Source organism: Gymnoscopelus braueri (genome assembly GCF_963280865.1).
Source record: "Gymnoscopelus braueri genome assembly, chromosome: 19".
NCBI classification, from domain to species: domain Eukaryota; kingdom Metazoa; phylum Chordata; class Actinopteri; order Myctophiformes; family Myctophidae; genus Gymnoscopelus; species Gymnoscopelus braueri.
Window position 1 is genome coordinate 42,632,573 of NC_137621.1, and position 25,026 is coordinate 42,657,598.

General features: G+C 42.6%; 2 protein-coding genes across 2 annotated transcripts in view; one reads left to right on the forward strand and one right to left on the reverse strand.

The window, feature by feature from the left end:
* ttc7b (tetratricopeptide repeat domain 7B) overlaps positions 1-25,026 on the forward strand; it is a 600,383-nt gene that overhangs the window by 285,683 nt on the left and 289,674 nt on the right. The gene's annotated exons all lie outside the window — the stretch shown is intronic.
* Positions 1-25,026, reverse strand: part of LOC308074812 (ALK tyrosine kinase receptor-like) — a gene marked incomplete at both ends in the record, with an annotated part of 155,895 nt that overhangs the window by 40,578 nt on the left and 90,291 nt on the right. The window contains one exon of the mRNA XM_080414311.1: positions 8,695-8,826. Coding sequence (XP_080270437.1) covers positions 8,695-8,826 — 132 coding nt within the window. The remainder of the gene's footprint in view (positions 1-8,694; positions 8,827-25,026) is intronic.

A 25,026-nucleotide genomic window follows, 5' to 3' on the forward strand; every position in this document is an offset into this window, starting at 1 on the left:
TAACCGGCCGATTCGTGTTTTTACCTATAACTGCACCGATCCGTGTAAAACTTTGTATGCGCACTCCTTAGAGACCAAGGAAAAACCTTTGCCCTGCATTTTTCACATCTGCCTTTTATAGCGCCACCAGGAGGCAGACTTATGTAAAACACATTTTTTTATATTACTCCGTCAGATTTTATACAAATTTCACGCAAATCAGTATACATAATCTCTATAGTCATGTGATCAAGTCGGATCTGTTTTCTCATTTTCCATCCTGATTGGCTAAGATTGACATCTAAAGTTTGCAGGAGTGGCCCGTATTGAACAAAATGCCGCAAATCATGAATGCAGCGTCCAATTGCGGTGAAACTTTCCACGCACATTCGCACTACGTTGAGGAACAAATGCCACCCTTTTAACATCGGCCTACTATAGCGCCACCGGGAGGCTGATTTTTGCAGTATTTGCAATATTACTCCTAGAAGTGTATTCCAAACATCACGCAAATCTGTACACATTATCTCTATAGTCATGTAATCAAGATGCGTCCAATTTTTCATATTCCATCCTGATTGGCGAATTCCTAACATTGCTGGCCTACAATAACCTACCTGAACTGGCGGAGACCAGTGCTCCGAGGAGCACTTTTTTCTAGTGGTAAATATTGATACCTTCAAAAATCCATTGTAAATTAATTGATGCTGCTTTGTGGACCTACCAAAGTGCTACCACCTTTGTGGCAGCCAAACATTATGCACCGTATGTCTAACCTATTGCTCAGCTGGATAATGCTGTGTATATACTGTATGTAGATATCTTAGATTTTTGCCTATTTTGATTTGAGTAGTTTGATTTATTTTCTCCTTGCTCTCCCCCCCCACCCTTCTTTTTTCTCTTCCTGAAAACAACAAAAGCGATGGAGCTCGCACAAAAACAAATTCCACCCACTTATTTACACCAACCTGTGATGTGTGACAATAACGTTGCTTCTGATTGATTTATCTTCGAATGCTCACTATAAATGGACCACAATCCTTATAGATAAAAGACCGAGGAAACGCACAGAGAATGTCTTAATGAGATTCTGGATGCCACTTTACTCTCTGGCATGTGTTCCCTTTTCCGCCGTGACACTCGTCTACCTTTAAGACAGCCCCATTAGAAAGATGGATCCAATGCTGGGCGTCCATGAATGGATTTGAATGCTTAATGCAAACCTATACGGCGCAAACCCCGGGTCCCATTAATTACAATAGTCTGTTTGCGTGGCGCTTGGTCGTTATCAGTCTCATGTCTGTCTTAGAGACTAATGTCCCTCTCCCCGAACGCAAACAGCTAGGCTAGCTAACTGATGGCCACAAGCCGTTGTTTACGAGTGAGTAAACAATGGAGCTTGCGTCTCCGAGGTGCGGCTAATTAGCGGGCGACGTAATGACCACAAGTCAGCCAGCCGCGGAGAACGGGGCGAGCGAGCATTAAGGGACACAGGCATCTGCTGTCACATACTTTCAAGAAGGCAATCGAATTGCTTCAATCACCACCCGCCCCGCTTCTGTCTTGGATTAAATCACCTTATTCATCTATTCAGGGGGGGGGGGGGGGGCTGCGTATTTGTTTGACTTCATGGTGAGGGGAGGAATACAGTGTGTGTGCAGATAGTGGAACACCTTGAATTGAATCTGCTTCTCGACAAAGGGGGGCTTCGTAGAGAACGCTTCCCCCCCCCCCGTTCTGTTTTGCTTTCACTAGGAGGCTGTTAACATGCTGCTATTCTGCTGCACACTCACACACAGCACACATCTGGCAACTGAGGCTGCACCTGTTACTGCGAGATTCTATGTCAATGTCTTGTAGCAGGAAAATACAGGTGCTGATAAACATGCATAGACTACAAATGTACTTTAAATGCACGCACACGCGCACACACACACACACACACACACACACACACACACACACACACACACACACACACACACACACACACACACACACACACACACACACACACACACACACACACACACACACACACACACACAGGTTTGTATTACTGAAACATACTTCTATGACCTTGCCTTTAACTGATCTCCTTTTAACTGATTTTATACTTTCTTAATTTCACTGTTTTAATTAGACTAGAGACTAGATTTTAACTTTTATTGCATTGTTTGACCGTGTTTTTAATTTGAATGTAAAGCACTTTGAACTGCATTTATGTCTCTATAAATAAATAAAATCATATTATTATTAATACAACATTTGTGGGGATATTTAAGGACGTCAATTTTATAAATGCCATTTTCCCTTCATAATAATATTTTTTGCCCCTTTTCAACCCTAACAGCCTGAGTTATACTCAGTTGTGAGCTTGTAGTTGGCTATTGTTAGTGTTGTTCGGTGTTGCTGTTTGACCATGTCTCTTGTGAGCACCAGGCAAATTCTACTATAGTATATAGTGGATAGCAATACAAGCACACGTGCGCACGGCACGCATGCACTGTATGCCACAAGAAGAAGGAAAAAGCTCAGAGCTCATTTTGAGGTTAGCGACGCGTCCCTTTCCCATCAGGAGAGGTAATCACAGAAAGAGCGAGTTGGGGGGAGCGGGTGGAGGGCTCTTCTAGGGCATTGGTTCTCAAAGTGGGGTTCGGGGACCCCCAGGGGTCCTTGGGAGGGGTATATTTTATACTTTGGCTATTTAAAAATAGCAGATACACAAGCTCATAGCGTGTAAGCGTGGCACCGAGTGCCGCGCTATGAGCTTGTATATCTGCTATTTTTGAAAAATCACGAAATCTTTAAATTTGTAATCTGCTTCTGAGGGGGTCCCTGGCACAACATGTTTTCAGGTGGGGGTCCGCGGCCAAATACATATCAATTTGGGGGTCCTTGGCATGAAAAGGTTTGAGAACCACTGCTCTAGGGCGACGTTTCCCCAACCTCCCCACCCCCCCCCCCCACCCCAAAACACCTGATGACTCAGCAGTGAACGGCCAGCATGAACAGCAGTGCGGAGGTACATCCAATGGAGGAGAGAAATGAAAAGCGGCTGCTTGATTGAGAGGCCAACCGGCGGCCGGGGGGGAATCGATAGGGACGAAGGACAAAAGATGGAAATATACGAAAGAAGCGGGGACAAATGGACAACGAAGGTAAAACTACATAAAAAATAAATAAAAAGGGGATATATGCTATAGGTTGAAGGGGCGGGGCTGAGATGGGGTTCCAAAATTAGTTAATATAGCATCACAATCAGTTTATCCACTTTCAACCCGATATTTATACATTGGCTATTCAAAAATAACCGATCTACAGCGCATCGTTGTGAGCTTGTAGATCTGCTATTTTTTGAAGAATATTGGAAATATGTGACAATTTTGGGAGAATTTTGAAATTCTATAACAACAAATCTTAACGGGGGTCCCTGGCACAAAATATTTTTAGACAGGGGTCCGCATGGAAAACCCATATCAATTTGGAGGTTTTTGACATCAGGGACATAATCTTCTCAATGTCTTGTCTGAGGCTCCCAAATGGACCCTCTGAGAGTGTACAAATGGAACCTTTTTTTTGTTATGTGACCCCATATTCACCCCAAAGTCTCTGTGTTACGGGTCCATATGGTTCCATGTGTACACTCTCAGAGTTACACAACCCGTAAGGGTCCATTTGGAACCCCTGGTACAGTATACGTTGAGAGAACCGGCGGTATAGATTCACCATTAACAAGTCAAAGGACAGGGAGCAGTATAGTGAGTATGATGGTTATAACAACAGTCAGAGAGACAGCCTGATGACGGGAGCGCTTTATAATATAACCTATGGAAGAAACCCCAACGGTTGACTGGACAGAGCCTCGATATGGAGAGAGAGAGAGAGAGAGAGAGAGAGAGAGAGAGAGAGAGAGAGAGAGAGAGAGAGAGAGAGAGAGAGAGAGAGAGAAGGGAGGGGATACTTTGACGTTCGCCGGGGGTTAATCATCGAGCGTGTCGGTGGGGTGGTGGGGCCTGGTTGGAGTGACAGGCCCGCTGAGAGGCTGAGAGGCCCCTCATCATCAGAGCCCGCCATCCTGCCCCCTCACCCCCCCCCCCCCCGCCGTCACCGTCAGGGCCATCAAGCTTTTGGAGAGACGCCCGGTGAATGTTAACCACCCGTAGGGCTCGTCGTGTCTTTTGAAATGGCCGACGAGTAACGTCAGGGGGCAGATCAACCTCAACCTTCTTCTCTCGGGGTTAATGTCTTGGGGCGGAAAGCAAAAAGAAAAAAAAAGAACTGACTATGATCTGCATGTCCCCCAAATCGCTCTCTCCGAGGAGATTGGAGCCATCTGGATTTTAGGGTAAAAAACCCTTGAAGATACATACTGTAGTTATATATTCATGTCCCAATACAGTTTACCAGTGGTTCTCACATTTATTTTGGCTCAAGGCATCCCTGTAAGTAACCTTTTCATCCACGGCACCCCTGAATTACATTGTAAAATTTTTAACCTCATGTATGTCATATTACGGTACGTAAAATATGTGAATATTTCCCCCTAAGATACAGTATGTCACAAGGAAAACTAGATCTGCTATTTTTGACGAAGAGATTCGGTGTAGATTTTAAAAGAATGCACGTAGCAAGCACAGTGCAACTCCGGTCTGTTTTACCAAGTACTGTACAGTGGTTAAACTGGAGTGATATTGATAAATTCCAAATACTATCAAAGTATTCTGCAGAATGTGTGCGTCACGGCACTCTAGAAACCTTGAGAAAACTTTGAGGAAACCCTGCAATATAATATGCACTATACACACGCACACGCGAACACGCACACGCACACACACACACACAAATGATTTTCTGGGCTGTGTTTTGGGGCAACTGAGGTTCCCAATTACCGTATGTGAGAAGCAAGTTATCGATTTTCTAACCCAAAAACATTGTTACATTCGTACAATGTAAAGTTAAATTCACACTAATGACCTTAGTGTGCGTGAAGTATGTTAGTCCATAACATTGTCAAGTCAATCAAATCAATAATATCAGGTCAATCGTAGACAGACAAACATTACAAGCTGGCAAATGGCTGACCCTGCTCAGTGTTGCCAGATTCTGTGAGAGAAACAAGCAACCAGTTCTAGGAAAACCAGCCCAAAAGAAGCGTGTGGGCCACATCACATGAGTACTTTAACATGTACATCAGCTATTTGAAAATAGCAGATCTACAAGCTCACAACGCGTCGCGATGCGACACGTTGTGAGCTTGTAGATCGGCTATTTTCAAATAAAATCTTGCGGGGAAATTATAATAAGCAGATCTGGCAACCCTGTCCCTGCTTTACTAACAACACTGTATAAAGGCCACACTGTGCTTCAGACTGCTGAGTGACCAGAGAGGGACAGACGTTCAATCAGGCTTGTCGTTTCACAGAAATAACCTCTAGAGAGCATAGTGTGTGTGTGTGTGTGTGAAGCTGCTAACAAGTCTCAAATGGAAGGTGAACCCGCGTAAAAAATGGATTCCATTGGCTTTAAGCAGCGTAAATGTCATAATTTTTTTTTTTTTTGTGCTGCCAGGGAGAGTAAACAAGATATTGATGAACGCAATTACATTCCCTGAAAGCGAGAGTGTAGCAACAGTGTCTAGACCAATCCTCATCATCATCATCATCATCATCTCAGAAACACACCGGCCGGCTGTGACTCATGGAAAAGACAATAACACAGTGCTCTGCATGGAACCTTTTCATTTCTGAGAAACATTAGCTTTTAGAGCACATTGGAAGACACCAGGGGAAATACAAGAACGCTCGCCCCAAAACACGCTTGCCCGGATCAAATCCGGCGACCTCGGAACGGTCGCCCGCCAGGTATTTCCTGAACGTAACCTCAGTAAAACTATGCCTAAACCTAACCTTATTGTTAAAAGTAACCTCAGTAAAACGATGCCTAAACCTAACGTTATTCCTAACCTTAACCTCAGTAAAACTATGCCTAAACCTAACCTTATTCCTAACCTTAACCTCAGTAAAACTATTGCATAAACCTAACCTTATTCCTAACCTTTACCTCAGTAAAACTATGCCTAAACCTAACCTACACCTCAGTAAAACTATGCCTAACCCTAACCTTATTCCTAACTTTACCTCAGTAAAAACTATGCCTAAACCTAACCTTATTAGGTAAGTAGGCCTACCTCAGTAAAACAAATACAAAAAACCGCTGGAGTGGGTTTTGGGGCGAGCGTTCTGGTTACCACCAGGGGGGCGCATATATGACATTTTGCAACAGGGGCTGCAGCCAGAGGCTATGGCTGTTTGGGGGTCCCTCAGCATGTAAAAGTTTGGGAACCCCTAATTAGTGGTTCTCAAACATTTTAAGGACCCTAAAATTAATATGCATTTGTCCCGCGGACCCCCATCTGAAAATATTTTGTGCCAAGGACCCCCCGTACAAGATTTGAGTTATCAAATATATTAGTAATTTCTAAGGATCTTTTGAAAATAGCTGTCTCCCCTCCGGGACCCAAATAAGTGAAAATGTGAGCTTGTAGATCTGCTATTTTCACTACTTCTTAAAGTTTTTGTAACCCATTTTTTACCCAGTGCCAATTGTCTAAGTAATCCTGGGCGCTACACTCCCTCTGCCAGCCTAGGGAGAGCCTAGAGCCGAGCTCATGCCTCCTTCAATGCATGAGAGTTAGCACCTGACAGGGGGGAGGTTCCCCGGTAGGATGTAGCGCGTGGAAGGAACACGGTCAGGCGCCCCGGCTGACCAGGGGGAGGCAGTATAGAGACCAGGATTACTGCATGTTTTTGTGAGGGTACTAGGAGACACGGGGAGAACATGCAAACTCCACACAGAAAGGCCCTTTCACCAAGTACATCTTTTTTAAATGTATGGAGTATGAAAAAAAAGAAGACTTTTTCTAATACAATTGTTTAGATTTTGGTAAATGTTTTTTGAAAATCGTTTGAAATAATAATTTGAAAAAAAGGGCGATATTTACTCGCAATCCATAACAATGGGTACTGACTCACTGTTTGGGAAACAACTCACTGCAACGAGTCGATGCAGTGAGAGGCGGAAAATGTCGACGTTTTGCTTGATTGATTGAATACTTTATTAACCCAATTAAGGCCTGAGTTTCCGATTCTACAAAATGTCTTCTAAATCCTAACAATTTCAAAAAAATAACATGTTCCTATGTCAGTGGTTCTCAAGCTTTTTCCATGTCAAAGACCCCAAAAGGTATATGTATTTGGCCGCGGAGCCCCATCTCAAAATATTTGTTCAAGGACCCCCCAGAAGCAAAGATTTGAGTTACAAATGTTCATTTTAAAAATATATATATTCAAAGATTTGCACACATTTTCTTGATTTTTCAAAAATAGCAGATCTACAAGCTCGTAGCGCGGCACCGAGTGCCGCGCTACGAGCTTGTAGATCTGCTATTTTTGAATAGCCAAAGTGTAAATGACATCATTAGGAGACACATTGGAAGGGTTTTACACATCAAAACAGCTGCACTGCACTGTAAAGTGCCTCGCATGTGGTTCTACGGGAGGCCAGCAGGTGGCACACTTACTTTATTGCTGCTAAGGCGTTATATGCCATGAGTCCACGTGCTGAGCAAAGTATGAAATCATTAATGTGTTGCCTGTGTGTGTGTGTGTGTGTGTGTGTGTGTGTGTGTGTGTGTGTGTGTGTGTGTGTGTGTGTGTGTGTGTGTGTGTGTGTGTGTGTGTGTGTGTGTGTGTGTGCGCGTTTGCACGTGCATATGCGTGCACATGTGTGTGCATGTGTATGCGTGTAGTTCTTGTTTGATGCAAGGTTGAAAGGAGGTGGCAAAGGAGCAAGGGAGCTCAACAGACAGAGAGAGAGACAGAGAGAGACAGAGAGAGAGAGAGAGAGAGAGAGAGAGAGAGAGAGAGAGAGAGAGAGAGAGAGAGAGAGAGAGAGAGAGAGAGACAGAGACAGAGACAGACATAGAGACAGACATAGAGAGAGAGAGAGAGAGAGAGAGAGAGAGAGAGAGAGAGAGAGAGAGAGAGAGAGAGAGAGAGAGAGAGAGAGAGAGAGAGAGAGAGAGAGAGAGACAGAGAGACAGAGACAGAGACAGAGACAGAGACAGAGACAGAGACAGACATAGAGAGAGACAGAGAGAGAGAGAGAGAGAGAGAGAGAGAGAGAGAGAGAGAGAGAGAGAGAGAGAGAGAGAGAGAGAGAGAGAGAGAGAGAGAGAGACACAGAGACAGACAGAGACAGACAGACATAGAGAGAGAAAGAGAGAGAGAGAGAGAGAGAGAGAGAGAGAGAGAGAGAGAGAGAGAGAGAGAGAGAGAGAGAGAGAGAGAGAGAGAGACACACACACACACACACACACACACACACACACACACACACACACACACACACACACACACACACACACACAGAGAGAGAGAGAGAGAGAGAGAGAGAGAGAGAGAGAGAGAGAGAGACAGAGAGACAGAGAGGGAGAGAGGGAGAGACAGAGCGAGAGCCAGAGTCAGAGAGAGACAGACAGAGACACAGACAGACAGGCAGAGAGACAGACAGACAGAGAGGGGGGGAAATATCTCTGTGGAAGACATGATCCTCTCACACGGCACACATGCACTCACTTGCCCGTTGGACCGTGGAGAGAGCTTCTCTCTTGTATCACGGTTATAACAATGGATCAGCCAAGCACAAACTCACATTCATCTATGATGTCCGCGAGCTCGTCCTCCAGAGGGTCCCCGTCGGATGGAGTGGTGGTCTTGATGTTCTGATTGGTCGGCCAGGGCAGCCTGGTCGTGCTCGCCGCCACGGGAGGGAATTCACCGTTGGCTGAGGAAAAACAGGAGAATAACACAAGTTCTGGATAGGGGCATTGGTTCACAAAGGCTTTCATGTTAATTTCTATGTATTTGGGCAGTGTTCATTTTGTCGACAAAAATGATGACGAAAAAGCCCTGCTCTGAGGCACAGAGTGAACTGACAAAAATGACACCATATTATCAGTGGTGGAAAAAGTACTCACATTTTGTACTTAAGTAAAAGTATCAATACTGCAATGTACTGTAGAAATACAAGTAAAAGTCCGGAATTCGAAATTTACTTGAGTAAAAGTACAAAAGTATTGGTTAAAAAAAATACTTAAAGTACCAAAAGTAGAAGTACTCATTATGCAGAATGTCCAATTTTACAAGTTTTCAAATGTATGAAATGTATAAATATCTTTTGAAAATAGCAGATCTACAAGCTCACAATGCGTCGAAAATAGGGTGAAGTGGTCCTTCAAAGTACAATACTTGAATAAACGTATTTCTTTCTTCAGCGGCAATAGGGATAGACAGCACAGCAGGGAGTGGGATGAACAACATTAAGCTCCTCTCCTTCCCATGTCTTGCCAGTTGCCTGCACCCCCCTAGGTGGTCAAGCCCTTTCAGAGTAATGTGTCAAGTCTCTGGGTGCTACAGTCAGTCCCACCACCACCTCCCCGAGGGCTGAGATCACAAGCCTTTATGTGTGCCTTGATCTGTTCCCCCTCAACTTTATCAGCCTTTTTCCCAGGTAAAAAAAAGGCTGCTGGTGCTTATTGGCCAGTGGTGGAAAAAGAATACTCAAATGTTTTCCTTAAGTAAAAGTATCGATACTGTAGAAATACTCTGTTACAAGTAAGTCCGGAATTCAAAATGTATTTGAGTAAAAGTACAATATTTGCCTCTGAGATGTAGTGGAGTAAAAGTAGTGAAAATTCGAAATGCTCAAGTAAGTGCAAATGCTTCAACATTGTACTTAAGTACAGTACTTGAGTAAAAGTACTTAGTTACTTTCCACCACTGCTGGTGACGGCAGGCGCGTACGGTGGGTTCTAACGCGGACCGGGCAAGATTGTTAATGACTCCCCCCTTCCCCCCGGCCCCCCACCCACTGCGTCGCGGGCATGTGCGCGCGCGATTTTTTTGCTTAATTAATTCATTAAATGACCATAAAACAACACTCTACCCATCCCTCAGTGTGTTCCATCCTCAAATGTTTTACTTAAGTAAAAGTATCAAGGGTTAGAAAACTTTTTTTTCACATTTGAAAACTTGAAATGGGACCTTCTGCATAATGAGTAGCCTACTTTTACTTTTGGTACTTTAAATACATTTCTACTTTTACTCAAGTACATTTTGAATACCTTACTTTTACTTGTAACAGAGTATTTTTACATCGCAGAATTGATACTTTTGTTTAAGTAAAACATTTGAGTACTTTTTCCACCACTGGTATTCAGTGCATGCAGTGACTGTTAGTGCACACAGGACGAGGGAGTCCAGGGACACAGCATAGCGACCCTTCATTTCAATAAGGGCAGACGGCAGAGCCAAAACCTACAGAACATGTTTAGCACAGCCACAGCTGAGATCACGACTTGTTTATTAGAGGCAATTAGCATGTCTGGCTGGGGTCGCTTGACAATGGGAACGGTGGGGTGGGCGGAGGCTGCGGAGCTTTTTTTTAAATTATATATATAAAAAAATAGGGGAGCAGAGTTTTCCAGACCGGGCCATGGCCACATTGGCCTCTATGACGGTACGCCCTTGGGTGACGGTACCATATGGGCTCATTGGGCTATATGCAGACAATACATTTACCGCAAGAGCGCCACCACCTCAACTGCCATTTGCGAAAGGGCCCCCACCCCCCTCCGTGCATCGGGGGCCCCGGGTTTTCGCGCTACGCCACTGACCTGTCCCCATTGTCAACTCACTCCACCAATAGAGGAAAAATGAGCTTGGGGTGGACAAGGCAGTGCTTTACTCAACTTGACGCACACGGCAATAATCATGAAATCATTTTTATTCGTTCATCTCTGCCGCCTTTTCTTGCAGCATCGTGGAGGGCATTGTGAAAGGCGTGAGGAGAGAGATGAGTAAGAGGCCAACCCGGGATGCTTTTCTTTCCTGCCGATGAGTCACTTTCTTTGGACAAAGCGCTGCAATCAGTGGCAAAAAAAAAAGAAAGGAAACGAAAGCCCTGACCGGAATATTGTTAAAGCAGCCAAATGCCACGGCTGGTATTAGAATGGTAAAGGACACTTGAGCGGTCAGTGGGGGAGCCTATAGCCTCGCTCAGTCTCAGATTAACATTATTATGAACTGAAATTGTCTGCTAAGATTAGAGTCCATGTTTAAAGAGAGCATGTGCCCTTTCCTTTGGCGTGAGCACAATGCGGGGGATCATTTTTGAAGCCCGGCGCCAACATCAAGTGCTCTCTGAATATGTCAGATGTATGAATTAGACTTTCATGAGGGCCAGAGTGCATTTGTATTGACGTTGACTTCCACTTGAACTTGACATGCAACGAGCCGTTGCTTGGCTAAATAGGTTTAGCCAGCCTCTTGTGTTGGCTGTTGGGAGGCAAGTGGCGGAAGACGCACTCGCGTGTTTTACTTCGGTAAAAGTAGCAATACCATAACAAAGTAAAAGACCTGTTGTATTCAACATTTTTACTTGAGTAAAAGTACAAAAGTATTTTGCATCAAAATATACTTATGTACTTTTACCAAAGTATTATTATTTTAGACTGGCTATTTTCAAATAGCCTATGTAAAAAATAGCGCATAATAGCGGTTAATGCAGGGACGCAGGAGGGGGCGGGGGGCTTTGAACATACTCAGTTCCATTGGGGAGGGGGGATATCCCCCCCCACTTTTGGGATGAAGAAAAAAGAAAGAGAAAAAAACTCCTTGTGTGGCGGTAAACATGTGAGGAGAATGTCTGAAGAGCGCAAACTGACTGTGAAAAGTGGACTGATTCACTGATCAAATGGTGTGGGGAATTTGACAGATCAAGCTTGGGCTCATGGCAATCATATTGGCATGGTGCCGACCGACTCGACGCCAGTGGTGGACAGTAACTAAGTACATGTACTTAAGTACTGTACTTAAGTACAATGTTGAGGTATTTGTACTTTACTGGAGTACTTCCAATTTCCAATACTTTTACTTCTACTCCACTACTACATATCGGAGGAAAATATTATACTTTTACTCCACTACACTTATTTGAAAACTTTACTTACTTTGTAGATTTTGATTATCATTGCAAAACATACATTAACCACTTCAGCCCTATATACATTTTAGCCATTTGAAAATAGCCGATCTACACGCTCACAATGCGTCGCGATGCTACGCATTCAAAAGATTGTTATACATTTGAAAACTTGAAATGGGACATTCTGCATAATGAGCACTTTTAATTTTGGTACTTAAAGTAAATTTTGATGCCAATACTTTTGCACTTTTACTCAAGTACATTTTGAATTCCGGACTTTTACTTGTAACAGAGTATTTCTATAACTCCCTCGGGTCGTCTGCGGAGCGTGTGGCGAATTTGAAGTCAGTCGGTCGAACAGTACATACGCAGAGAGATTCTGTACATTTATTATAAGAAGATTAGCTGATAGTCATTCGTTTTTCCACTGTGTTACATGCATTTGTTTACGTACTTTTAAGATCAGGTTTTCTGCTGCTGAAAGACTTGCCAAAAAACAGCCTTTTACCTTGCATTTTGAATTCCCCAGACGTATCGGTAGGCGGTAAACAATCTGAGATTGTCTGGCAACGTGAGACGCGGTCGCGACAAGCATGGATCAATATTTCTGGGTCGTTGCTGAAGAAAAAGGTTTGTGCACACCTGGCCTTAGAGCAGGGGGCTCCCAAACTTTTTCAGCTGAGACCCAAAATTGTGTCGTCTCCATGGGACCCAAACCCCAAAATACGTTATGAATGAATGACTTAAGCCCTATTTCAGAAATAGTGAAGGTAGCCGATCTACAAGCTCACAACGCGCGGTGATGCGACGCGTTGTGAGCTTGTAAATCGGCTATTTCCCACTATTTCTTAAAAGTGTTTGAAATGTATGGATTTTAGTTTTTTGGGGAACATGACTGAAATTATTTTGAATAATGGTTAAAATTAAGTGGTTAAAATTATTGTGATGCTATATTATCACCAAGGACCCCTGGGGTAACCTCACTCCGTCAAATGGAAGAAGCTTGCGACACACATTTTGTTTCACAGCGTACTTGCATCTGAGACTCCGGGCGCAGAATCGATGACAGACAGAGTTTCATTTTTTTCAAGCTACTAGGCAGGTGATTGGATGATCCCGCCCCTAGCAGCCGCTGATTGGTTCGTATGCGCAGCGGTTCGGGCAGCTTTACTCTGTGAGCAATCCCAGACCCTCCTTCCTGAAACCAAATGCAAATGAGATTTCCGGAGGGAGGGGGTGTTTACCAGGCTACCCCTGGGGGTCCCCGGAGCCCACTTTGAGAAACAACAGCCTAGAGGACTCATGCGCTCACAGGTTTTGGCTTGTTGAGCCGATAACACAGTCATCAAGCAATTACAGCCAGCCAGTGCATGGGGAGGGGGTTCTGCCCTGTACTGCCGGTCCCCTTGCCCCCGTGTTGACTTCATATAACCTCATTTGCTCCCCTGCGATGAAAAATGTTGATGTATCTAAATAGGCGGGACTGCCGACTCAGCTTCCACACAAAAATCAATGAAAACAATGTTATTTCAGACCAGTTCAATACACACAGTCCATACACACCCAAACAGGGTCATCCATCCTTGCGCTCCAGTTTTTCACACTTTTACACTGTACAATTTAGAGCAGTGGCTCTCAAGGTGGGGTCCTTAAAGGGATAGTTCACACCCAAAATGATTACTCACCCCATGAATTTGTGGAGATTTCTTTGTTTTTGTCGCATGCCTGAGCCAATAATTTGATGACCGTCTCCATTGAGTCTCCTACCGGAGTCTCCGCCGGTCATCAAATTATTGGCTTAGGAATGCGACAAAAACAAAAAAATGAATTCAAGGCTTCATGGGGTATGTAATTGATAGAAATAAATAAGTACTTTTTTGGTCTGTGTCCCAGAAGAGGGCTGTGGACGGTTCAGCAACACGCCTACCAGTGACATCATCGGTAGGCAGGTTTGGAAATTTGCACAGCCGAATACATATCAAATTGGCGGTCCTTGACATGAAAAAAGTGTGAGAACCAAAACAATGGCACAAAGTTGGTAAAAAAAGAGTTTAGCTTTTTCCCTTTTTTGCCTTGCTCTTCTAAAGCCTTGGAGCACTTTAAAAAAAACAAGAGAGAGTAAAACTCCTCTGCTCCAAATACATCAACTATCCATCTTCTACGTGGTGGCTGCATGAGGCTGAATACCAAAGCAGAAACTCTTAACTGCATGTCTCTTAATTATGACGACAGGGTCCCCGCATTGTGGCGTTTTTTCCGCAAAAGATAGCAAAGGTAGGGGGAAGGGAAGGAGGAGACAGAACGTTCCCATCGGTTGTTATGTTTCCAGGGGCATTATGGGGACATGGAGAAAAAAAAAAGGGAAAAAATGCTAGCTTTCATCTTCATCCTGTTTAATCATTTTCTCCACTCAGAAAAAAAAGGAAAACTCAACTCCCCGCGTCCCCCCACAGGCTGTGTCTCTCTCTGTCACATTGGCCCAGAGTCATCATGGCGTTTATGACAATACCGTCAATACATATGGCAGGGGGGCCCCCCTCGGTATAGCTCCTCGACACATTTGCAAAACGCTTTGGCTGCGTTCCATTTCAGGAAATAGAAACACGCTGTTCTCTCATTCAAGGCGTAAACTCGACATCACACGACACAAATTGCACTTGAGAGAAAATGCCACCTACATTACACGGACCCTCTGGGGGTGACAGATGTCACCGCACGACTGTTTCCATCAGAATGCTCGACTCCGCCGGAGAAAGTGCGGCGACGCAATACAGCGGTGTCACGTTTCATGCTGCCAACGTTATCGCCGCTGTCGGGGAGAAACCTTGTATCGCCATATTTCAACTTTTGTAAATTTGTTTTGTAAATTAACGCCCTACTTCATCATAGACGAGTGTCGCACAAACGTGGGGAGAATAGCCTATCTACAAGCTACAAGTTGTGACCTTGTAGACAGGATATTTTCACAATTTTAAAACAATAATAAAAAAGGAACGGTTTTGGACATACAAGGTTTCCACCCGACAGAGACGATATATAGACTCGGGATATGGGCTATGGCTGGAAATCTCTGCTGAAACTTTCTCAGGGGCACAAAAACCTACTGTAGTAATTCCAGCTTCAAAGAATAAAAAATAAGTCAGTCTCTCTCTCTCTCTCTCTCTCTGAATCATCCAGATAAAATCAATAGCTCATTCCAGAGTCCAGTAATCCTCACACAAATATGATCTCCTAAGTCTCCATGACCGGGGAGACTTTGATACAGATAAAGCATTTAATGTGCAGGTCTGATGAATAGTGTATGGGGCTGCTGCTGCCGACTTTCTGATTGCTCACGTCTAAGAAAAGCCATTCTGTGCAAAAAATACATACAGTAGTACATATAATGCCGCTCTAGGCTGGGTGCCGTAAAAACAGTAGCGGTTATCTGTGGGGTCCATGGGCACCCAGGGGGTCCTTGAGATGGTTCCAGGGGGTCCCCAATAAAAAAAAACTTTAACTATTTTAAAGCTGTACTATGTAACTTTCCTCTTCCACCCCGTATTTGAACCCGGTTTCCTGCGCAAGTGCTGACATTTTTACCATTGAGATAATAGAGCCTGCCTGCTTGCTCAGGGGATAAATTCAATCTTGACCATCAGGTCAAAATTTGTGTCAGATCCTGTGTCTAGGTGAGACATGACCTTTGACACGATCTACATGTCTCAATAGAAGAGCAGGGAGACAAAATACAACCACCCCAATTGTATACGTTATATTGTATTCTACCATACAGTCAAATTAAATTGTATTCATAAAAAAAAAGTGACATAGTACCTGGGATACTTAAACATAGCCGATCAAGCTCACCATGTGTCAAATCCAGTGGTGGAAAAAGTACTCACATTTCTTACTTAAGTAAAAGTATCAATACTGCATTGTAGAAATACTCTGTTAAGTAAAAGTCCAGAATTCAAAATGTACTTGAGTAAAAGTACAAAAGTATTGGTATCAAAATGTACTTAAAGTACCCAAAGTAAAAGTACTAAAATGTTTGAAAATAGCAGATCTACAAGCTCACAACGCGTCGCATCGCGACGCGTTGTGAGCTTGTAGATTGGCTATTTTCAAATAGCCTACAGTAGGTATAAAATAGAGCTGCAGTGGTTAGTGTATGTTTTTTAATATAATAATGTATATCTGCAAAGTAACTAGTAACTACATTTTTCAAATAATTGTAGTGGAGTAAAAGTACAATATTTGCCTCTGAGATGTAGCGGAGTGGAAGTAAAAGTACTTGAAATTGGAAATACTCCAGTAAAGTAAAAAATACCTCAAAATTGTACTTAAGTAAATGTACTTAGTTACATCACTGGGCACATCACAACATTTTTCGAGAAAAATCTTGTAAGGGGGGGGGGAACAAAATATTTTCAGATTTTTATCAGACGAACAAATACAGTAACTTCCGTGCCTCTAACAGCATGGGTAATAAAAGGGCCTTGCTGCTTCAGCATTCTGACCACGTTGGAAGAGTATAGTGCCCTCGGCAGGGATACGGAACGGAAAGGGCTAGTGATGCATTGGTATTCCTGCCGCCTCCGGGTCAAGAGAGATCCTTCAGGTCTGCTGGAAGGCCAGGGAAAGCGGTGCAGCTTTGTGCTGTCACTGTTTGTTAGCAGGCTACCACTGCAAAGGCCAGCCAGCCAGGCAGGCAAGCCGCGGTAAAAAGGGCTCGACTTTGTTACCTCGACGTGCTCCGCCCGCATAGTCCGCAGCGCCGGCTGCCCTCAAGGTCACAACGTTGACAGCAGTGGTGGAAAAAGCACTCACTTTTTTTACTTAAGTAAACGGTATAAATACTGCAATGCAGAAGTTAAGTAAAAGTCCGGAATTCTAAATTTACTCGAGTAAAAGTATAAAAGTATTGGTATCAAAATGTACTTAAAGTACCAAAAGTAGAAAGTACTCATTATGCAGAATGTGCCATTTCACAGATTTTCAAATGTATAAAAATCTTTTGAAAATAGCAGATCTACAAGCTCGCAATGCGACGCATTGTGAGCTTGTAGATCGGCTATTTTCAAATGGACGCAATGTTTAAAAGGGGTTAAGTGGTTAATGTATGAATTATAATAATAATAATAATGTACAACTAAAAAGTAGTTTTTAAATAATTGTAGTGGAGTAAACGTACAATATTTGCCTCTGAGAGAATGGACGTTGTTGAACTCCCCCCCTCCCACCTCCACCACTGCTAAATCACGAGTGCTACAATATTTTCAATGTTTAACGTCAGGTGTCTCAAAGGCCAGTACAACAATTCCACAACGTCACGAAGAGAAGTCCAACACGCTTCAGACAGTTGTGGACAGAAAGGGCTCGGTGCTCAACAGTACCAAAAAAACACATCAAAATACAAATCATAAAATACAGTACAGCATTACTGTATTTTATGATTGGTATTGTGATGTATTTATTATTTTAGAATAGTCTCCACTACAGCGTACTAATATAATGACTAATGTGGATCCTTAATAAACAAACAAATGGAATATAAAAAGAAAAAACACCCGGGCACTTCAAAAGAGACCAACCAAATATAATACTGGAGCACTCTACTGGGTCTGCACGTTTTATTAAGGGGATTTATTTTAAATAAAAGCTCCGTCTCTGAGGAAGAAAGTCGAAACGTCAACTATTCCACAATCTTCGAATACTATATAGAGTCTGTTACCAAACCTGAAAGCCAGGAACGGAAGCTGCATGTCATCTGTTCGAAAATATCTTTGAAATAATACAGTATTTTTTTAATTTGCATTTCAGCTGAGCAGCAAGCTTTATTATGCGTTGACTAATTTGATTTATAGTAGGACAAATTTCCGCGACTCAGAAGTGAGGTGGGAGGCAGACAGACGGCTCTAGTGTCTTTGTATTTTCAATGTGCAGATGTGCATTGATTCCAGAAGTGTCACAGACCCTTTTTTGACCCCCCAAAAAGTGCATTTTAATGGACCTCTATTGATCCTCGTGGGGAACGTGCAGTGGTGGAAAAACGACTGTAATTTTTTACTTGAGTAAAAGTATCAATACTGCAATGTAGAAATACTGTGTCACAAGTAAAAGGCCTGTGTTCAAAATGTTACTTGAGTGAAAGTACAAAAGTATTGCCATCAAAATATGCTTAAAGTACCAAAAGTAAAAATACTAAAATGTTTGAAAATAGCAGATCTACAAGCTTGCGACGCGTTGTGAGCTGGTAGATCGGCTATTTTCAAATAGCCTATGTATAAAATAGTGAAGTGGTTAATGTATGTTTTATAATATAATCATTTATATCTGCAAAGTAACTAGTAACTTAAGTTTTCAAATAATCATAGTGGAGTAAAAGTACAATATTTGCGGTGGAGTAGAAGTGAAAGCATTGAAAATTGGAAATACTCCAGTAAAGTACAATACTTGAGTAAATGTACTTGGTTACTTTACACCATTGGGATTGTGTGTGTGAAGTTCAAAAACTGCATAATACTCCTCCTGAAACGTTATGTGGCGGAAAGCGATGTTCAACCATTATCCCCAACTGACACGGCCACTTTGAATCGACCGTGAGAATCGACCCCGGGCCTATTATTACGCCCGTCCGCCATAACCATTCCTGAAGCGTGACGTACACAATTCCAACACAAGCCCCCGCTAACCCATTCAAGCCAGGAACACATCTGTCATTTTTTTATTTCTTTTGGCTATTCAAAAATAGCAGATATACAAGCTCATAGCGCGGCACTGAGTGCCGCGCTATGAGCTTGTAGATCTGCTATTTTTGGGGGAAACGTGTGGAAATTTGGTACAAATCTTTGAATATACATATTTTTAAAGCAAATATTTTTAACTCAAATCTTTGCTTCTGGGGGATTCTACAAATGTCTTCTAAATCCTAAGTTAAAAAAAACAAACATATGTTGCTATAATATCAGTGGTTCTCAAACTTTTTCATATCAAGGACCACCCAAAATGATATGTATTTGGCTGTGGACCCCCATCTCAAAATATGTCGTTCCAGGGGCCCCCAGAAATTGTAACATGAGTTAAAAATGTTCTTTTAAAAAAAATATATATTCAAAGATTTGCACCAATTTTCACGATAAAAAATTATAATTGAAAGCTCATACAGCGGCACAAGCTCATACAGCGGCACTCTGTGCCGCAGTATGAGCTTGTAGATCTGCTATTTTTGAATAGCCAAATAAATCTTAAAAGGACACCGATGCGTTCCCGGTCTTAAAGGGCTAAACCGACTTTGATTGATTTGGAATTCATAACAGGCTGGAGGAATCGGCATCAAGAGGGAATACTATATTGCTTCCGTTCCACGGGGGAAGTAAGTGTAGATAACACCCAGAGTCCCATGTGTTTCACACACACATCTCCAGGCATTCAAAAATGCATATCGTTGCCGTCAGGCAGAAAAACCCTCCATCTCTGCGTTTCAGCTTTTTATGTTCTTTTTTATTGTAAATGAGTTAGGGCAGGGATTCCCAAACTGTGGTGTGCGCACCCCCTGTGGTGCGCGAGCGCCCTCTAGGCTAAGGGGTGCGTGACATGAGAAGGCTAATTAAAATTGACTGCCAGGGGCTTTCTAATTTTTAAGCATTCTGACACATTTTTCAAGAACCACCGAATATTTATCTCCAGCATGATCGATCCCCTGATGGTTGTTAATCACGGAGGGTTTCACTGTGCTTATGTGAAAAAAAAATAATATATATATATCCCTTTCTTTTTTGAAATGACGGAGATCTCCGTCAATGGCGGTAAACGGGTGGATATTAAATGACGGAGATTTTCATCAGCAGGGTGTTAATGGTGGTGCACGGAAAGCCAAAGAAATATAATATATTTCATATTATGAACATATATGGCAAGTAATATATGAACATATATGGCAAGTATATGCAGAATATATGCCATATTCAGGCTAATATATGTGCATATATGTGGATATATAGGAAATATATGTCTCATATATAGCTTATATATGGCCACATATATGGATATTGTATATGTAGAGACATATATGGAGGCGGGCCAATTTCGAATATGTCACATATATGATAAATATATGTTGCATATATAAAAATATATGTTCAGATATTTCCTTTGTGGGGGGTGCGTCAGCTAGGTCGGGAGGTAACAGCTAAGGGTACACGGGCAAAAAAGTTTGGGAACGGCTGATAGTAATCATCGCTATAGAGTGTTTGTTCAATAACAGGAGTCTCCCTGTCTCTTCAGCTCTTTGGAAAGCCAAAGAAATATAATATATTTCATATTATGAACATATATGGCAAGTAATATATGAACATATATGGCAAGTATATGCAGAATATATGCCATATTCAGGCTAATATATGTGCATATATGTGGATATATAGGAAATATATGTCTCATATATAGCTTATATATGGCCACATATATGGATATTGTATATGTAGAGACATATATGGAGGCGGGCCAATTTCGAATATGTCACATATATGATAAATATATGTTGCATATATAAAAATATATGTTCAGATATTTCCTTTGTGGGGGGTGCGTCAGCTAGGTCGGGAGGTAACAGCTAAGGGTACACGGGCAAAAAAGTTTGGGAACGGCTGATAGTAATCATCGCTATAGAGTGTTTGTTCAATAACAGGAGTCTCCCTGTCTCTTCAGCTCTTTAGTAAACAGAAAATACATTTTCGGGTGGGTTGCCAATTTCAGCCAATCAGGAGAGAGTACCCATTTATCAGCTTCAATCTTAGAGTGTTCCAGTGCCAATTTTGCCCGTAAATGTATTTGTGTCATCAATTTCACGTGTTTATCTTGTATCCTGTGTGAGTTCTGATTGGATAAAATTGGCATGCCGACCTGAAAATGCATTTTCTGTTTACTAAAGAGCTGGAGAGACAGGGAGAATCCTGTTACTGATAACTGAACAAACATTCTATAGCAATGATTACTATCAGAATATAGAGCTATTTAACCCTTTTTTAAACAAGCAACATATCACCTACCTTTAGGGCCCTACTTCATCATACAAGAGTGTGTCGCCCAAAAGTAGGTAAAATAGTCGATCTACGCAACACATTGTGTGCTTCAGATTCAGATTCACTTTATTGTCACTGGTTTAAAGATGTATTTCTTTTTTTTTGGGGCTTTTTATGCCTTTATTGATAGTACAGGAAATGGTTGACAGGAAATGGGGAGTGTGACACGCAGCAAAGGCCGTCGGGATCGGGACTCGAACCCGCGACACGCTGTCAGGCAACACTGAGCCTACGTGCCCGGACCGCAAAGCCAAGCGATCCGGGCCTAGAGGCACTGGTAAAAATGTATGTGCGGAAGCTCCAATTCGATAAAAACATGATAAAACAACCTGAAACACTCAAACAATAAAAACAGGGCAAGAATATCAGTCTATGAAAGTGCATAGTGCAAAGTACAGATGGTTATTGCACAGTGCCTTTTTACTGCTGTTTAACAGTCTGATGGCCTGTACTGTAGATCGGCTATTATCACTATTGTTAAAATAATTTAAAAAATAATTAAAAAAAGAAACGGTTTTGGATAATCAAGGTTTCCAACCGACAGCAACGACACTAAACAGAACGGTTGCAGTATACGGACGTCAGTGTTAAAACTGTGTTTGAGTACGCCACGGGAACCACCGGCTGCTTAAGGTCGCTCTGCAACCGTGACTTACACAAATCTCCCCCGAAAGACGACAGGCGGGCCCCCTCAAAGCAATCTGTTTTTTTCCTTTTATTTATACTGCCTTCCGGCCAGGAGAATCCAATTATTCCCCTCCAAATGCATCTTTGGCACCGGCAAATGCTTTTTGAGGGATGGTGCATTGACTAACACCGGTGATGTTTGTTGTGGTGTTGACTATACCAACATACGGGAGGCATGTTTATACCGCGTGTGTGTGTGTGTGGGGCGTTTTGGGAGTCACTACGGAGGCCAGAGCGAGAGCCAGCTGGCGGAGCCGTTAAGCCATCAAGACCGGGGGAACGCGTCCGTGTCATTTTTTTAAATTTCTTTTGGGCTATTCAAAAATAGCAGATATACAAGCTTGTAGATCTGCTACTTTTTTTTTATCGTGAAAATGGGTGCAAAAATCTTTTTTTTTTAAGCGAACATTTGTAACACAAATCTTTGCCTCTGGTGGAGGGGGGGTCCCTGGAACTAAATGTTTTACAAATGTTCGCTTTAAAAATATATATATTGAAAGATTTCAATTTTGAAGATTTCTGAATCAGGAGCAGCAGGCTTATCGCCCTATGTTCTGGGCATCATATACAGTTTGAAACCCTTATCATGTTTTGAAGAAAACGGACAGTGTTTTAACTGAAGAGCCTCTTTATTATTGTTTTTGCAAAAATAAATCAGTACTCGCCTTGGGCTGCACATTTAATTTGGTAAACGTACAATATAGTCCGCAAAGTTCTGTTTGCTCAGCCAGTCGTCCAGAACACAAAAAAAAACGCTAAAATCTAAAATGACACACATGCTTTCCCGGTCTTAATGGGTTAATGGGGGGGCCTCGGCACTTTAGCGGAGGTGTTGTTGGCATACGTGTAGGAACAAGGGGCCAAGGGTGGGAGGCGGGGGGGATTACTGTAAGTGCGTGCTAGCGCACGCCGTATAAACATGCAAAACTAAATCAGTGTCAAACAGGTTGAAGATAAAACAGGGACACGCTGACATTCACGTCCGGGGACGTCGTGTCCGATAAGCTGAAAGGATGACTGATGGCAGAGGATGATGGAAGCGCAGCGTATACTTGGCAAGTCAAGCGTCGCGCCGAGGTGGAGCGGTTATGGTTGCCCCCCAACACCGTCCCTAGAAATCAAGGGTGCAGCTTCCCGTTCTGAAATTGAGTCTATATAGGAAGTGAGTTTAAGTGAGTTTTCATATGAATGGCCTGTAGTTTCGCTGTTTTACCCCTGCTGGTGTCAGAAATTATTTCTCTCAATGCAAAGTGGATGGGTTTTTGACAAACTTTAGACTTGATTTTATTACCTTAATAAATATTGTCATAAATACTATATGCTTCCAGTCGCTATAGTTTAAAGTCTTCTTTCAATCATCATGATATCCGTTTTGGTTAGTTATGGTCCCAATTATTTTATAATTGACGATAAAGTAGGCTATGCTCTAGGTGGGGTGGGATGATTTGATTGACAAGCTACACAACCAATAGCATTCATTCCCCGCCCCCGCTCTTGATTGACAAGCTACCCAACCAATATTGGTCTGGTTGCATTCTGCAGGATATGACACGATATAGAAAGATGGCGGATTTGAAATTCCTATTCCTTTTTATATTGTGGTATTGCTACTTTTACTTAAGTAAAATATCCGAGCACTTTTTCGACCACTGCACACAGTATATAATACAGGTTGTTAAGGACTTAAATCCTCTAGACTTGGTAAACTGGACCTGAGTAGTCGCTGTAATTGGACTGCTTTTGTCCTTCGACACCAAATCTCTTTGGCAAAAATATTTTGGAGAATATTTCGCAGAATATGGATGCTGGGGTTCAAATGCTTAATATAATTTACAAATAACTGTACATTATATGCAGTGAGATTTTATCTTTTTCAGGGCGTCCCTTAACCATTTTTCTTGGAAATAAGGCACGCCCTTATTTGAATTTCCAGGTAGTTGGCACCACTAGGAGTGGTGGAGATCCTGTGCATGCAGTTGTCACGGCGCTCAAACACATTGTTGCCCTCGGGCAGAAACCTCTTATCTCCATATTCTATCCTTGTGTGTTTTTTCCGTAAATTAACACCCTACTTGATCATACTACAGCGTCACACGAAAGCATCAAACGTAGCAGATCCACTTCGCGCCGCGGTTCCAGCTTGTGGATCTGCTACGTTTGATGCTTTTTTTATTTGAATCCTGAAAACAGTTTTGGACATATGAGGTTTCCATATCCGACAGAGAGGATATTACAGGGTGACGTCATAATGCTCAGGGATCCATCACGGTAATCGCTGGTAATCGCTGATTGATACAGGCGATAAAATGTGACTGTGTGTCAAGTGTGGCTTTTTGGATACCTGCTCCCAGATCAAACACTCGCCATCTGGAGAGAGAGAGACAGCCAGAGACAGCGAGAGAGAGAGAGCCTGGGATAGCGTTGCTGTCAGGCAGAAACCTTGTATCTCCATATTTCAGCTTTTCCGTTTGCGTTTTCCGTAAAAGGAATGCCCTACTTTGTCCAACTACGGTGTCACACAATAGTAGAAAAATAGCTGATCTACAAGCTCACGCGTCGCCATGCTATTACGTCCAACCGGGGAAACCCCCCCCCCCCCCTGTCAGGTGAAGAAGCGGCTTGCTAGCTGCATTGAAGGAGGCATGAGCTCAGTTCTGGGCTCTCCCCAGGCTGGCAGAGGGAGAGTAGCGCCCAGGATTACATAGGCAATTGGCATTGGTGAAAAAAATGGGTTACAAAATCGTGGGATAAAATTTAAGGAAAAAAGGGAAAAAAAGCTCGAGACTAAAGAACAACTACATTGGATCTATTGGAACACAGGTGTTTTTTTTTTGGTAACAGCTTTGGACATACAAGGTTTTCTCCCGACAGCGAACGGTTAGACAATGGCGCGGCACTGCATGCCACAGCTATGTGCCTGTGTTCAGTTAGGACATAAAACACAAATTGGTGGAGCAAATATCTCCTGGAAAATGTCACCCCATTAACCCGTTCAATCCGGGAACGCGTCTGTCTGTCATTTTTAGATGTCTTTGGCTATTCAAAAAATAGCAGATCTATAAGCGCGGGTACGAGCTTGTAGATCTGCTATTTTTGAAAAATCGTGAAAATGTGTGCAAATCTTTGAATATATATTTTGTAAAGTGAACAAAAATATTTTGTTCCAGGGACCCCCAGAAGCAAAGATTGAAGTTACAAATGCTCGCTTTAAAAGATGTATATATTCAAAGATTTGCACAAAACAATC